General features: G+C 49.5%; 1 protein-coding gene across 1 annotated transcript; it reads right to left on the bottom strand.

Moving 5' to 3' along the window:
• Positions 1–445: 445 nt before the first annotated feature.
• LOC125425122 (1-phosphatidylinositol 4,5-bisphosphate phosphodiesterase gamma-1-like) lies at positions 446–4,582 on the bottom strand. The gene is made up of 3 exons (XM_048482652.1): positions 4,409–4,582; positions 3,331–3,450; positions 446–1,004 (listed from the first exon to the last, which is right to left on the bottom strand). Exons 1-3 carry the CDS (start codon positions 4,520–4,522, stop codon positions 819–821), a joined length of 420 nt encoding a protein of 139 aa, XP_048338609.1. The 5' UTR covers positions 4,523–4,582; the 3' UTR covers positions 446–818.
• Between the last annotated feature and the right edge of the window lie 6,741 nt (positions 4,583–11,323).

Below are 11,323 nucleotides of genomic sequence, written 5' to 3'. Positions count from 1 at the left end.
TTTATTTATTTATTTATTTATATTATTATTAGTTTTATATACTGCCCTCCCCCTGAGGGCTCAGGGCGGTTCACAACAGGTTAAAACAAACATTAAAACATAATTTAACTATCAATTACATAAAAACAGAACCCATTTTAAAATGTGGATGGCATCTGGCTACTCCCCTCCCCCCCCCCCTTGTGCCCACGGGAGGCCAGATGACATGGTAGATGTATTTTTTTTTAAAAAAAACATTTTGTGATGTTTTGCTGGTTGACTATGTTCAATTCATAAGAACACAAGAAAGAGCCTGCTGGATCAGACCAGAGTCCATCTAGTCCAGCTCTCTGCTACTCGCAGTGGCCCACCAGGTGCCTTTGGGAGCTCACCTGCAGGAGGTGAAAGCAATGGCCTTCTGCTGCTGCTGCTCCTGAGCACCTGGTCTGCTTAGGCATTTGCAACCTCAGATCAAGGAGGATCAAGATTGGTAGCCATAGATCGACTTCTCCTCCATAAATCTGTTCAAGCCCCTTTTAAAGCTATCCAGGTTAGTGGCCATCACCACCTCCTGTATTCAAACTATTGTTGTTCGCTTCCCTGAGCCCTTCGGGGGAGGGCGGGATACAAATTGAATCAATCAACCAATCAAATCAATGCACTGCTTCAATTATCCACATTGTTGTGCCTCAAGATTCAAAATAATGTGTGATCTTCTCCATTTTTCAGGTCCCATGAAATTTCAGCATAGGGTCCTCTTCGAGAAAGAGGCCTTCCCCTTCCCACACCCCTTCTCGGATGGAAACATACTTCTTTCGAAACGTCAGGAGAGAATGCTGCTAGAACACGGCCATACAGCCCGGAAACCACACAGCACCCCAGTGATTCCGGCCGTGAAAGCCTTCGACAATACATACTTCTTTCTGTTCTGGTTCTTCCTCGTCTTCATTGGTCTGGTAGTGGGAAGTCTCCTCTGAGTAATAGATCTTGTTGCTTGTCAGTACAAAATAGTGCGGGCTCCAGGTCTGCCAGAGAGAAAGAAGCGTCAAAAATGGGGCGGACGGAGCAGCTGCGACTCTCTTTAGGAAGGAAGACGAGGGGAGTGGGCTAGAGACTGGGATAACTCACATCTCGACAGAGGGGGCACAGAATCCCCTAATTCCAACACAAAGCAACTTCTCAAGGGGCTAGTTCAGTGATGGCGAACCTTTTCAAGACAGCGTGCCCAAATTGCAACCCCAAACCCACTTATTTATCGCAAAGTGCCGACACGGCAATTTAACCTGAATACCGAGGTTTTAGTTTAGAAAAACGGTTGGCTCTGAGGCATGCGTTACTTGCGAGTAAGCTTGGTGGCAGTCGGTGGCTTTGCTTTGAAGCAACCGTGCAACTCTTCCCTAGGACGGTTTACTCAGAAGCAAGCCCCATTGCCAGCAACCAAGCTTACTCCCAGGTAAAGGATTGCGCTTTAGTTCTTTGCAGAAAAATCAGTGGGGTTTAACAGTGCTTAACAGGGTTACCTACACTGCTTCCCCAAAACTAGGTCTTAGGTTTAATGCTAATAATTGAGCCCAGAGGCCCAGGCCAGCCTAGATGTATGTGGGGGGGGGGCCGACTCTGCGCATGCCCACAGTGAGGGCTCTGAGTGCCACCTCTGGCACCCGTGTCATAGGTTCGCCACCACTGGGCTAGTTCCTCACCCCCACTAGCTGGTGGGCAAGGGGTCCCAGCTTCCCACAAATTATCTTTTTGGGGTTGAATGTTAGGGGAGTGGGGGCTTAATTGAAAATACAGACCGCTGCTTTGTAGGTGAATGTTAGATTTGGCAAAAAAAACCAAACCTGTTAAGGCCCTACCAATTTGTACTCTGTTGCAATAAACCTGATTTCTGCAACCCTAGTTATTGAGAGGAGGTCAACTAAGAGTAGCAGAAGAGGGTAAAGGGTCACCCACCTTAGCGCCATCAAGAGGTTCTATTACTCCAGGGGTAACCAATATATCCCCCCAGCTCTGCAAGTCTTCCAAGCGAAGGTGAGAGCACAGCTACTCTACGGAGCTCCTATTTGGCTAATTCCGAATAACAGCATTATCAAATCATTCCACTCCAAATTCTTGCACAAACTATTTGGCGTGCCAAACTGCGTCCCGTACGCAGTCTTATGTTTAGAATCTGGCCAATGTTCTATAGAAGCCACTATCTGGCTAACCATTCTGGTTAAATATTCACTACCGAAGCTCCAGAAATTCATTGACCCAACTTACCTTGAGTGAATTCCACCATTCAAAGTGGCGCACAATAGTTACAGCAAAGATCGGGGAACTGGGTTATGACAGTGACTCCTTCAATATGCTAACCTTCACTGAAACTTTTGACCTCATTAAAGAGAGGCTGTTAGCAACGGACTATCAACAACTGCAGAGCTTGGCAAATAAATCTCGTTCGCCAACGAATATGTCAATTCCTTTCATGCAGGAATACCCAGCCTATTATATTGCAGCGCTCACAAATCCTATACACAGGAGAGCCTATATCCTGGCTAGATTTAACATCATGCCATCTCCGCTACACAGAGGAAGACTTAAAGGTCTTCCAAGCGATAAGAGGTTTTGTCCCTGTAGCATAGGACAGCTGGATTCCATCCCACACATTCTCCTGAACTGCTTATTATACCAAGAACTCCGATTCAGTCGGTTATCCCAAGTTATAGACTCCGTGATTGATTATACTGAATCAGATAAAGTAGTTATGCTTTTAAATTGTCAGGATTTTCATTGTTGCCTTATAGTGGCAAAGATTTTGTCAGAATGTATTGTCGAAGGCTTTCACGGCCGGAATCACTTGGGTGCTGTGTGGTTTCCGGGCTGTATGGCCGTGTTCTAGCAGCATTCTCTCCTGACTTTTCGCCTGCATCTGTGGCTGGCATCTTCAGAGGATCCTCTGAAGATGCCAGCCACAGATGCAGGCGAAAAGTCAGGAGAGAATGCTGCTAGAACACGGCCATACAGCCCGGAAACCACACAGCACCCAAATTTTGTCAGAAGTTTGTAAACGGAATGTGTGACAAACGCGAAGTCTTTTACTTTTCACTTTTTAACTGGGACTGTATTTTTATACTATCGTGTTATATGCCAATAAAGGCTTATTGAAATTGGGTCACCCACCCAGCTCTCCCTGTTTTTGAGGGCTTCGAGATGGGCACGGGTTTCTTCCTGTTTGCAGGACTGGCAGAGCCTCAAATGCGTGCAGAAATGTGCATGTGGCACTCAGGCAAAAAAGAAGATCCTAGCCCTTAAAAAAGAGACCCCTGCCCCCCCCCATCTTTGTCTTTAAGGACCAAGCAAGACCCTCACGTGGTCGATCGGATCCTCCAGGTAAAGGATGCCATTCTTGATGGAGTTGCTGATGTCGTTCTCAGAATAGCTGGCCATGGAGACCTCTTCGTACAGGTTCCCTTCAACCAGTTTCTTGTGCTGCAAGGAAAAGAGGAAAGCATCGTGGAGGGGACGGGCAAAGTCCTTTGAGAGTCAAAGCTTAAATGCTGATACTCTTGTTGATCTTCAGGATGCTATACACAGATGGAACTAGGGTGGGGCCAGCCAGAGCACAATTCCTGGGCACTACATAAGAACATAAGAACAAGCCAGCTGGATCAGACCAGAGTCCATCTAGTCCAGCTCTCTGCTATTCGCAGTGGCCCACCAGGTGCCTTTGGGAGCTCACATGCAGGAGGTGAAAGCAAGGGCCTTCTGCTGCTGCTGCTCCCCAGCACCTGGTCTGCTAAGGCATTTGCAATCTCAGATCAAGGAGGATCAAGATTGGTAGCCAGAGATCGACTTCTCCTCCATAAATCTGTCCAAGCCCCTTTCAAAGCTATCCAGGTGAGTGGCCATCACCACCTCCTGTGGCAGCATATTCCAAACACCAATCACACGTTGCGTGAAGAAGTGTTTCTTTCTTTTATTAGTCCTAATTCTTCCCCCCAGCATTTTTAATGGATGCCCCCCTGGTTCTAGGATTGTGAGAAAGAGAGAAAAATTTATCTGTCAACATTTTCTACCCCATGCATAATTTTATAGACTTCAATCATATCCCCCCTCAGCCGTCTCCTCTCCAAACTAAAGAGTCCCAAACGCTGCAGCCTCTCCTCATAAGGAAGGTGCTCCAGTCCCTCAATCATCCTCGTGGCCCTTCTCTGCACTTTTTCTATCTCTTCGATATCCTTTTTGAGATGTGGCGATCAGAACTGAACACAGGACTCCAAGTGCGGTCGCACCACGGCTTTATATAATCTTGCAAGGAACAGAGTAGAATGGTAGCACGGCTTGGAATGTCATTTCATTTGTTACGCTGATCGGAGAACATGGATGAGTGGGCAGGTGGGTGAGGGAAAGGACTTTGAGCAAGGAGGGAATCAGAGGGTCCGGCCACCTTGATGAGGATTTTCTTCCTGAGCTGGGCAGGCGAGGGCAGTTGGTCAGCGTTCACGTCCACCGGCTTGGTCAGCAGCATGTCCCCGAAGACCTTCTTGAAGTGGGACGCCATGTTCCTCTGCTGCACAATGCTGCAGTGGTCCTCGATGGAGAGAATGACGGGAAACCTGAGGGGGAAACGCAGATGGTGACGTTCAGGCCAGCCCATAACCAACCCCCTCCCCTGTACCTTGGCACGACCCTGACGGATGCCTTCAAGTGGTGGTTTTCAAAGGGGGCAAATATGCAGGTGCCCACTGCAGGAAACCCCTGTTCTATCTACACCTGCCACCAAGTCTATTACCTGTTGCACTAACTGATTGCCAGGCTCCATCTCCTAGATCTGGTGTGGGGCAGGGTTGAGATTCATTGGTGTGCTCCAGCCTTGCTGTCTTCTAAAATCACTCCGCCTGCCCTGTGCTTTCTTTTCTTGGTTGTCTCCCTCTGACCCAGCGGTGGGATCCAAAAAATTCAGTAACCGGTTCCCATGGTGGTGGGATTCAAACAGTGACGTAGCGCCAATGGGGCTGGGCGGGGCACGACGGGGGCGTGGCCGGGCACGACGGGGGCGGGGCATTAATAATTTCTCTGTTACTGTAAAAAACTCTTACTGTAAAAAAAAAGTTCCTAATTTCCAGCTGGTATCTTTCTGTCCATAATTTAAACTCATTATAGCAAGTCCTGTGGTCTACTGCCAACGGAAACAACTACTTCTCCTCTAATTGACTGCCTGTCAAATACTTAATAATTTCAAATACTTAATTTTGTTTCTAGAAATCAAAAGAAGGAGACTTTCCTTCAACAAGGAACTTTACCATATTTTTAGAACATGTTTTTAAAACAGCCCAACAGGGAGAATTACCCCGTTTTCTATTTTTATTTTATTTTATTTTATTCGATTTTTATACCGCCCCATCCCCGGGGGGCTCTGGGCGGTGTACAGCATTTAAAACAGTGTAATTAAATAACATTTAAAAGCAGCGATAAGACTCCCAGTACATTCACAAATTAAAACCCAAGATTAAATTTAGGTTAAAATTCAAGATATAAAAAAAAAGATATAGAAATTGAGTCAAGCGTTCCAATGTCTTAAAGCCACTCCCTCCCCAAGATGGAGGGGGGCATGGCGGGTCTCAATGATGTAATTGTGGCCCCGAATGATGTTGAAGACCCAAGGCGAGACACTATTAGCGGCTGGGTCCTCCAAAGGCCCGGCCGAGGAACAGCTCGATCTTGCAGGCCCAGCGGAACTCCCTAAGGTCCCGCAGAATTCGGACAACTGGAGGAAGAGCATTCCACCAGGCCGGGGCCAGGAGCAGTAAAAGGTCACAACCCGGCGTGGAAGGCCAACGCATTACCGAGGGGCCAGAGACCACCAGTAGATTGGCCTCCGCCAGATCGAAGAGGCCGCCTAAGGGGGGCGTATGGGGTGATGCGGTCACCGAAGATATGATGGTCCCAGGCGTGAATGGCCTTGAAGGTCAACACCAACACCTTGAAGATGATCGAACTCTACTGGAAGCCAATGCAGCTGCGCGCTGCTCAGGCAGGATGTGTTCCCGAAAGGTGCTGCCAGTATTAGCAGGCGTGCTGCTGCATGGTGGACCGGTTTTAACTGTCGCCCGGATCAAGCGCAGAAGGCCCGATAGAGCGAGTTACAATAGTCAAGTCTGGAAGGTGACCCGTTTGCATGGATCACCCGGGGCTAGATCCGCTCTGGAGAGAGGAAGGGGGCCGATAAGCGGGCCTGGCGGAGAATGGAAAAAGGCAGCCCGAGGTTGTATGGGCCACCTGGGTCTCCATTATTGAGAGATAGAAGTCCGGAAGGTGGACCCCAGGCTCGCGAAGCGGAGGGTGGTCGGTGCCAATGTGACCCCTCCCATACCGGCGGCACAGAAGAGTCCCCTCCCCCCCTTCACGGTCAAGCCAAAGGATCTCAGATGTTCGAAAGATTCAGTTTCAACCTGCTCTGTCGCAACCAACCAGCTACACGCCTCCAAACAATGCTGTAGAGAGCCGCGGGAAGCATTGGCTGCTCCCCCCTCCATCAACAGAAGAATGAGCTGAGTGTCATCAAATGCGTACTGGTGACAGATCAGCCCAAAACTCCGCACCAACTGAGCAAGGGTGGCATGTAGAGTGTTAAATAACAGCGGGGACAGTAATGTGCCCTGAGGCACACCGCATTGTAAGCGGAGCACCTCCGGAGGCCTGGTCCCGCGCACCTCACTTGCTGATTCGGCCCGGAGAAGCTTGAGGTTATCCACTGAAGGACAGTGCCCCGCACTGCGGCGGCGGCCAGGCGGTGAGTCAAAAGATGCGTGATCGACCACATCAAGCGCTGCGGTGAGATCTAACAACACCAGCAGCGCCTAACAGCCTTGGTCCAGCTGGATGCGGACCGTGTCTGTGGCGGTGACGCGAACAGTCTCCGTCCCATGCCCAACACTGCAGGCGGACTGGAAAGTCAAAAGCCGATGTGTCATCCAGAAAGCCCAGAAGCTGCTCCAGCACCACTCTCTCAAGTACGCTTCCCCAGAAAGCTTGAAAGATTCGAAGCGGGGCAGTACGTGGCCAGATCTCCTGGATCTGCTGATGAGATAACAGAGTGGGTTATTACACCTCCTTCAACCCATCCGCCGAGGTTCCTTGCTCAAGAGAACCATTGATGATACTCAACGAATGGGGAATTAGTAGCTCCGCCCGGCGGAGTTTTCACAAACCAGAACGCGAACGGAACTGATGAAAGGTATTAGGTCTAACAGCAGCGAAGGCTCTGTCAACAGCCCGGCTTCAGAAACCTTGGAGAATTCTGGGTCAAACAGGGGCCCGAAAGGCGGCAAGGAAGTCTCCAGTTAAATGATGTAGCCAACGTGGATGGAAGGTGGAGTGGCGGAGCGACGTGATCTTATCCGCGAAAAAGCTCATAAATGCCTGGCTAATATCCAAATAGGGAATTTGAAGATCTCTCATTGGTCAGTAGGTCAATGACCGAATTCTACGAAACAATTGTGCCGGGCGTGAGCTAGCGGACGCGAGGGAGGAGGAGAAGAAAGTCCTCTTCGCCTCCTTGATACCGTATCGCAAATGCGTTCATAAGCGTCCTCTAGGATGTTTAAGCTCCGTCAAAAGGATTTCCTCCATACTGGCTCTGAAGACGTCTAAAAGCTCCCGCTAAATGCGGCGCAACTCCTCTGTTTACCATGGAGCGCGCCGAGAGCGGGGGCGAAGTGGACGCCGGGCAGCAACATTATCGATGGCAGCAGAGAGTTGGAAATTCCAATCCTCCACCTGCTCATGGTGTGTGCCGGTGGGTTCAAGAAGTCCCGCAGAGCATTCAGGAAAGCAGGAGTGGATCCATACTTCTCCGCGGGCTGGCACTCCATCTTCCCGTCGCCACAAACGGGTTTGGCGCGGCATGTTACCCGAACCTTCAGGGCAAAATGAGTCGGACCATAACTCTATCGATTGCACGATACGACCAGGCCTATCCCCGACCCGAAGACCAAATCCATTACTTACCCAGCCTCATGGAGTGAAGAGTTGTATCAAGGAGAGGCCTAAGCGTACGTCGCCATGGATAACAAAGGGTCCGCAGCCGCTGTACAAGAGGCAGCGTCGGCATGGACGTTGAAGTCCCCCAGGACAATAAGTCTGGGGAACCGCAACGCCCAGTCCGCCACCACCTCCAGCAGCTGCGGCAGGCTGTCTCTCGGTGCGCTAGGTGACCGGTACACCAGGAGAACAGCCAACCTCTCCGAGGCCAACCACTCCAGGTCGACACACTCTATGCCGGTGACCTCCGGGACGGGGGCTGCCCTGAAGGGAATAGAATCACGGATGAACAATGCAACACCGCCCCCCCGGCCCTGGGTTCGCGATCGGTGGAGACACGTGAAACCCGAGGGCACGACTTCGCCAAGGGCGACGGTCTCACCTTCGCACACCCAGGTTTCGGTGATACATGCCAGGTCCACTTGTTGGGCTCCGAGAAAATCCCGGAGCACCATGGTCTTATTATTAATGGTCTTATTATTAAGGTTTTCTACCTTCGCTAACAAGCCACATAGGAAACAACAGGACTTCATGATTTTTGGACCTAATGGAAAAGCAGACCCAGTTAGTAACCCCCTCTCAGCACACACCAATGATTAGTAACCCACTCTCAGGAACTGGCGAGAACCTGCTGGATCCCACCTCTGCTCTGACCTGGTCAGCCCATGAAGCTCACGTGATTACACTTGAGGCTGCCTCTGAATCAAGCCACTGGCCCATCACAGTTCGTCAAAGGCTTTCGTAGCTGGAATCGCTAGGGTATTGCGGGTTTTCCAGGTTGTATGGCTGTGTTCCAGTAGCATTCTCTCCTGACGTTTCACCTGCATCTGTGGCTGGCATCTTCAGAGGATCCTCTGAAGATGCCAGCCACAGATGCAGGCGGAATGAGGGCATATAATGAGGGCACATAGGCAACTTAAGAAACGTAATGGGACTGTACTTAGTAATAAATTCTCAAAGGCATTGCATAGGATGTCATAAACATTGTCCATAAGCCACGAAACCTGCAACACTCCTATTGCGTTCCAATCAATTGAAAGAGTCATTGTATGTTTTGTTATTACCTTTATATCCAGTTGAATATTACTTATCATATAAGCACAATATATCTTTATGAATAATGTTTATGAACGGTTTATGAATTATCTATTGAATTTATACTCAAACTAATTGCATATACCAATTAGCTCATTGCCTTGTATCACTATATATACCAGTGGTGGCGAACCTTTGGCACTCCAGATGTTATGGACTACAATTCCCATCAGCCCCAATTGGCCATGCTGGCAGGGGCTGATGGGAATTGTAGTCCATAACATCTGGAGTGTCAAAGGTTCGCCACCACTGCTGTAGGGTTTTCTAGGCAAGATAGGTGGTTGGCCGTTGCCTGCCTCTGCATAGCCATCCGAGTCTGTCTTTGGTGGTCTCCCATCCAAGTACCCACCGGGGGCCACCTTGCTTAGCTTCTGAGATCGGGCTAACCAGGATCATCGAGATCAGAGCAAAGTAGACTTGTTCAACTCCAGGTGTGGATCCGACCTCCCCAACCTCAGGTGCATAGCCGAGGTGTTTCTGGCACCTGTTTGGTAGGAAGTCACGTGTCTGGCAGGAAAAAGGAAACCCCTTATTTTATTTTATTTATTTATAATCAGTTTTATATACCGCCCCTCCCCCGAAGGGCTCTGGGTGGTGAACAACACAATAACAAACAATCACAATAAAACCCCATTTAAAACAGCGGATTAAACAAGGTTACAGCGGCATCCAGCATAAAACTTTGTAAAACTTAATAAACCCAGCCTGGAGAAAACAAACCCAGAGAGCTGAGGGCCCCATAAAAATTAAGGGCCCAGAGTGTAAAAGGGGGAGAAGGAGGGCGCACATCAGCGGCCGGCCCCTCTAAACGCCCGGTGGAACAATTCGGTCTTACAGGCCCTGCGGAACTCTCCAAGATCCCGCAGGGCCCGGACAGCTGGAGGGAGAGTGTTCCACCAGGCAGGGGCCAGGGCTGTAAAGGCCCTGGCCCGGGCAGAGGCCAGCCGCATCATTGAGGGGCTAGGGACAACCAGCAAGTTGGCCTCTGCCAAACGCAGAGGCCGCAGAGGGGCATATGGTGGTTCATGCAGGCTGTTCCTTCTCTTCCCCTCTCAGATACCTCACCGGAGACCAGTTCTCGAGCGAGTCCTCTCTGGAGGCTTATGCCCGGTGCCTCCGAATGGGTTGCCGTTGCATCGAATGTGAGTATCCTTATTTGTCTTTGGGAGTTGTGGGTCCTGCCGGCGTCACTCTGTGGCTTGGAACAGTTTCCTGTAAGATAGGTGGCCAGAAGGGGTTTTGAGAACCAGAGGGGCTCTTCGGGCTTCTGCAGTCCTGCGTAGAGATACTCCGCTCCTGGGCTAGTCACAGAGAGCCGGCGTGATGTAGTGGTTAAGAGCAGGTGCACTCTAATCTGGGGAACCGGGTTTGATTCCCCGCTCTGCCACTTGAGCTGTGGAGGCTTATCTGGTGAACTAGATTAGGTTGTGCACTCCAACGCACGCCAGCTTGGGCTAGTCACAGTTCTTCGGAGCTCTCTCAGCTCCACCCACCTCACAGCTTGTTTGTTGTGAGGGGGGAAAGGGAAATTATTATTATCATCATCATCATCATCATCATCATCATCATTATTGTAGATTTCACAGCTGCCAGATCGTTAGCTGGTTGTTGGCCTTCATTACAATTCGAGCCTCACCCAGAGGCCTAGGAAGTTGTAATGTATCGGTGTAGTATTCGTGCGGATCCCAGCAGGGCTTCCTTCTGAATTTGACAGATGTTAATTTTGTCAATTCGAAGATGTTTCAAGTGCTGCCCTAGTGTTTTTGGGATGGCGCCCAGCGTGTTGTTGTTGTTGTTGTTGTTGTTGTTGTTAATTCAATTTAATAGACCGCCCTACCCCCGAAGGGCTCAGGGTGGTTCACAAAACAATCAACGTTTAAATACATCAAATAGTTTCAATTAAAACAATAAATAAATTAAACGTTAAAACACTAGCAGCAGTGAGAAAGGAGAGAAAGGAGGGATATAAATCCAACTCTCCTCCTCCTCCTCCTCCTCCCCCTGGAAGCCCAAGTAATTCCGCACAGGATTTCAGCCATCTCATAACACATAAGTCATTGTTTTGGATGGCTCATGTGAGCTCAGATTTAGGCATGATCGTGTTTTCAGTGCCAGACCTCAAGAACTAAGAATAAAACCTGATTATTCTTCTGAGTGTGGTGAAGGGTCCTTTTTGATTACCGCTTGAAAGGAATCTCTTGTATCTTTGATAAGAAGTTAGCGT

This window comes from Sphaerodactylus townsendi, unplaced genomic scaffold (assembly GCF_021028975.2).
Source record: "Sphaerodactylus townsendi isolate TG3544 unplaced genomic scaffold, MPM_Stown_v2.3 scaffold_19, whole genome shotgun sequence".
In the NCBI taxonomy this organism is placed as follows: domain Eukaryota; kingdom Metazoa; phylum Chordata; class Lepidosauria; order Squamata; family Sphaerodactylidae; genus Sphaerodactylus; species Sphaerodactylus townsendi.
This window is presented reverse-complemented; position numbering and strand designations above follow the sequence as displayed.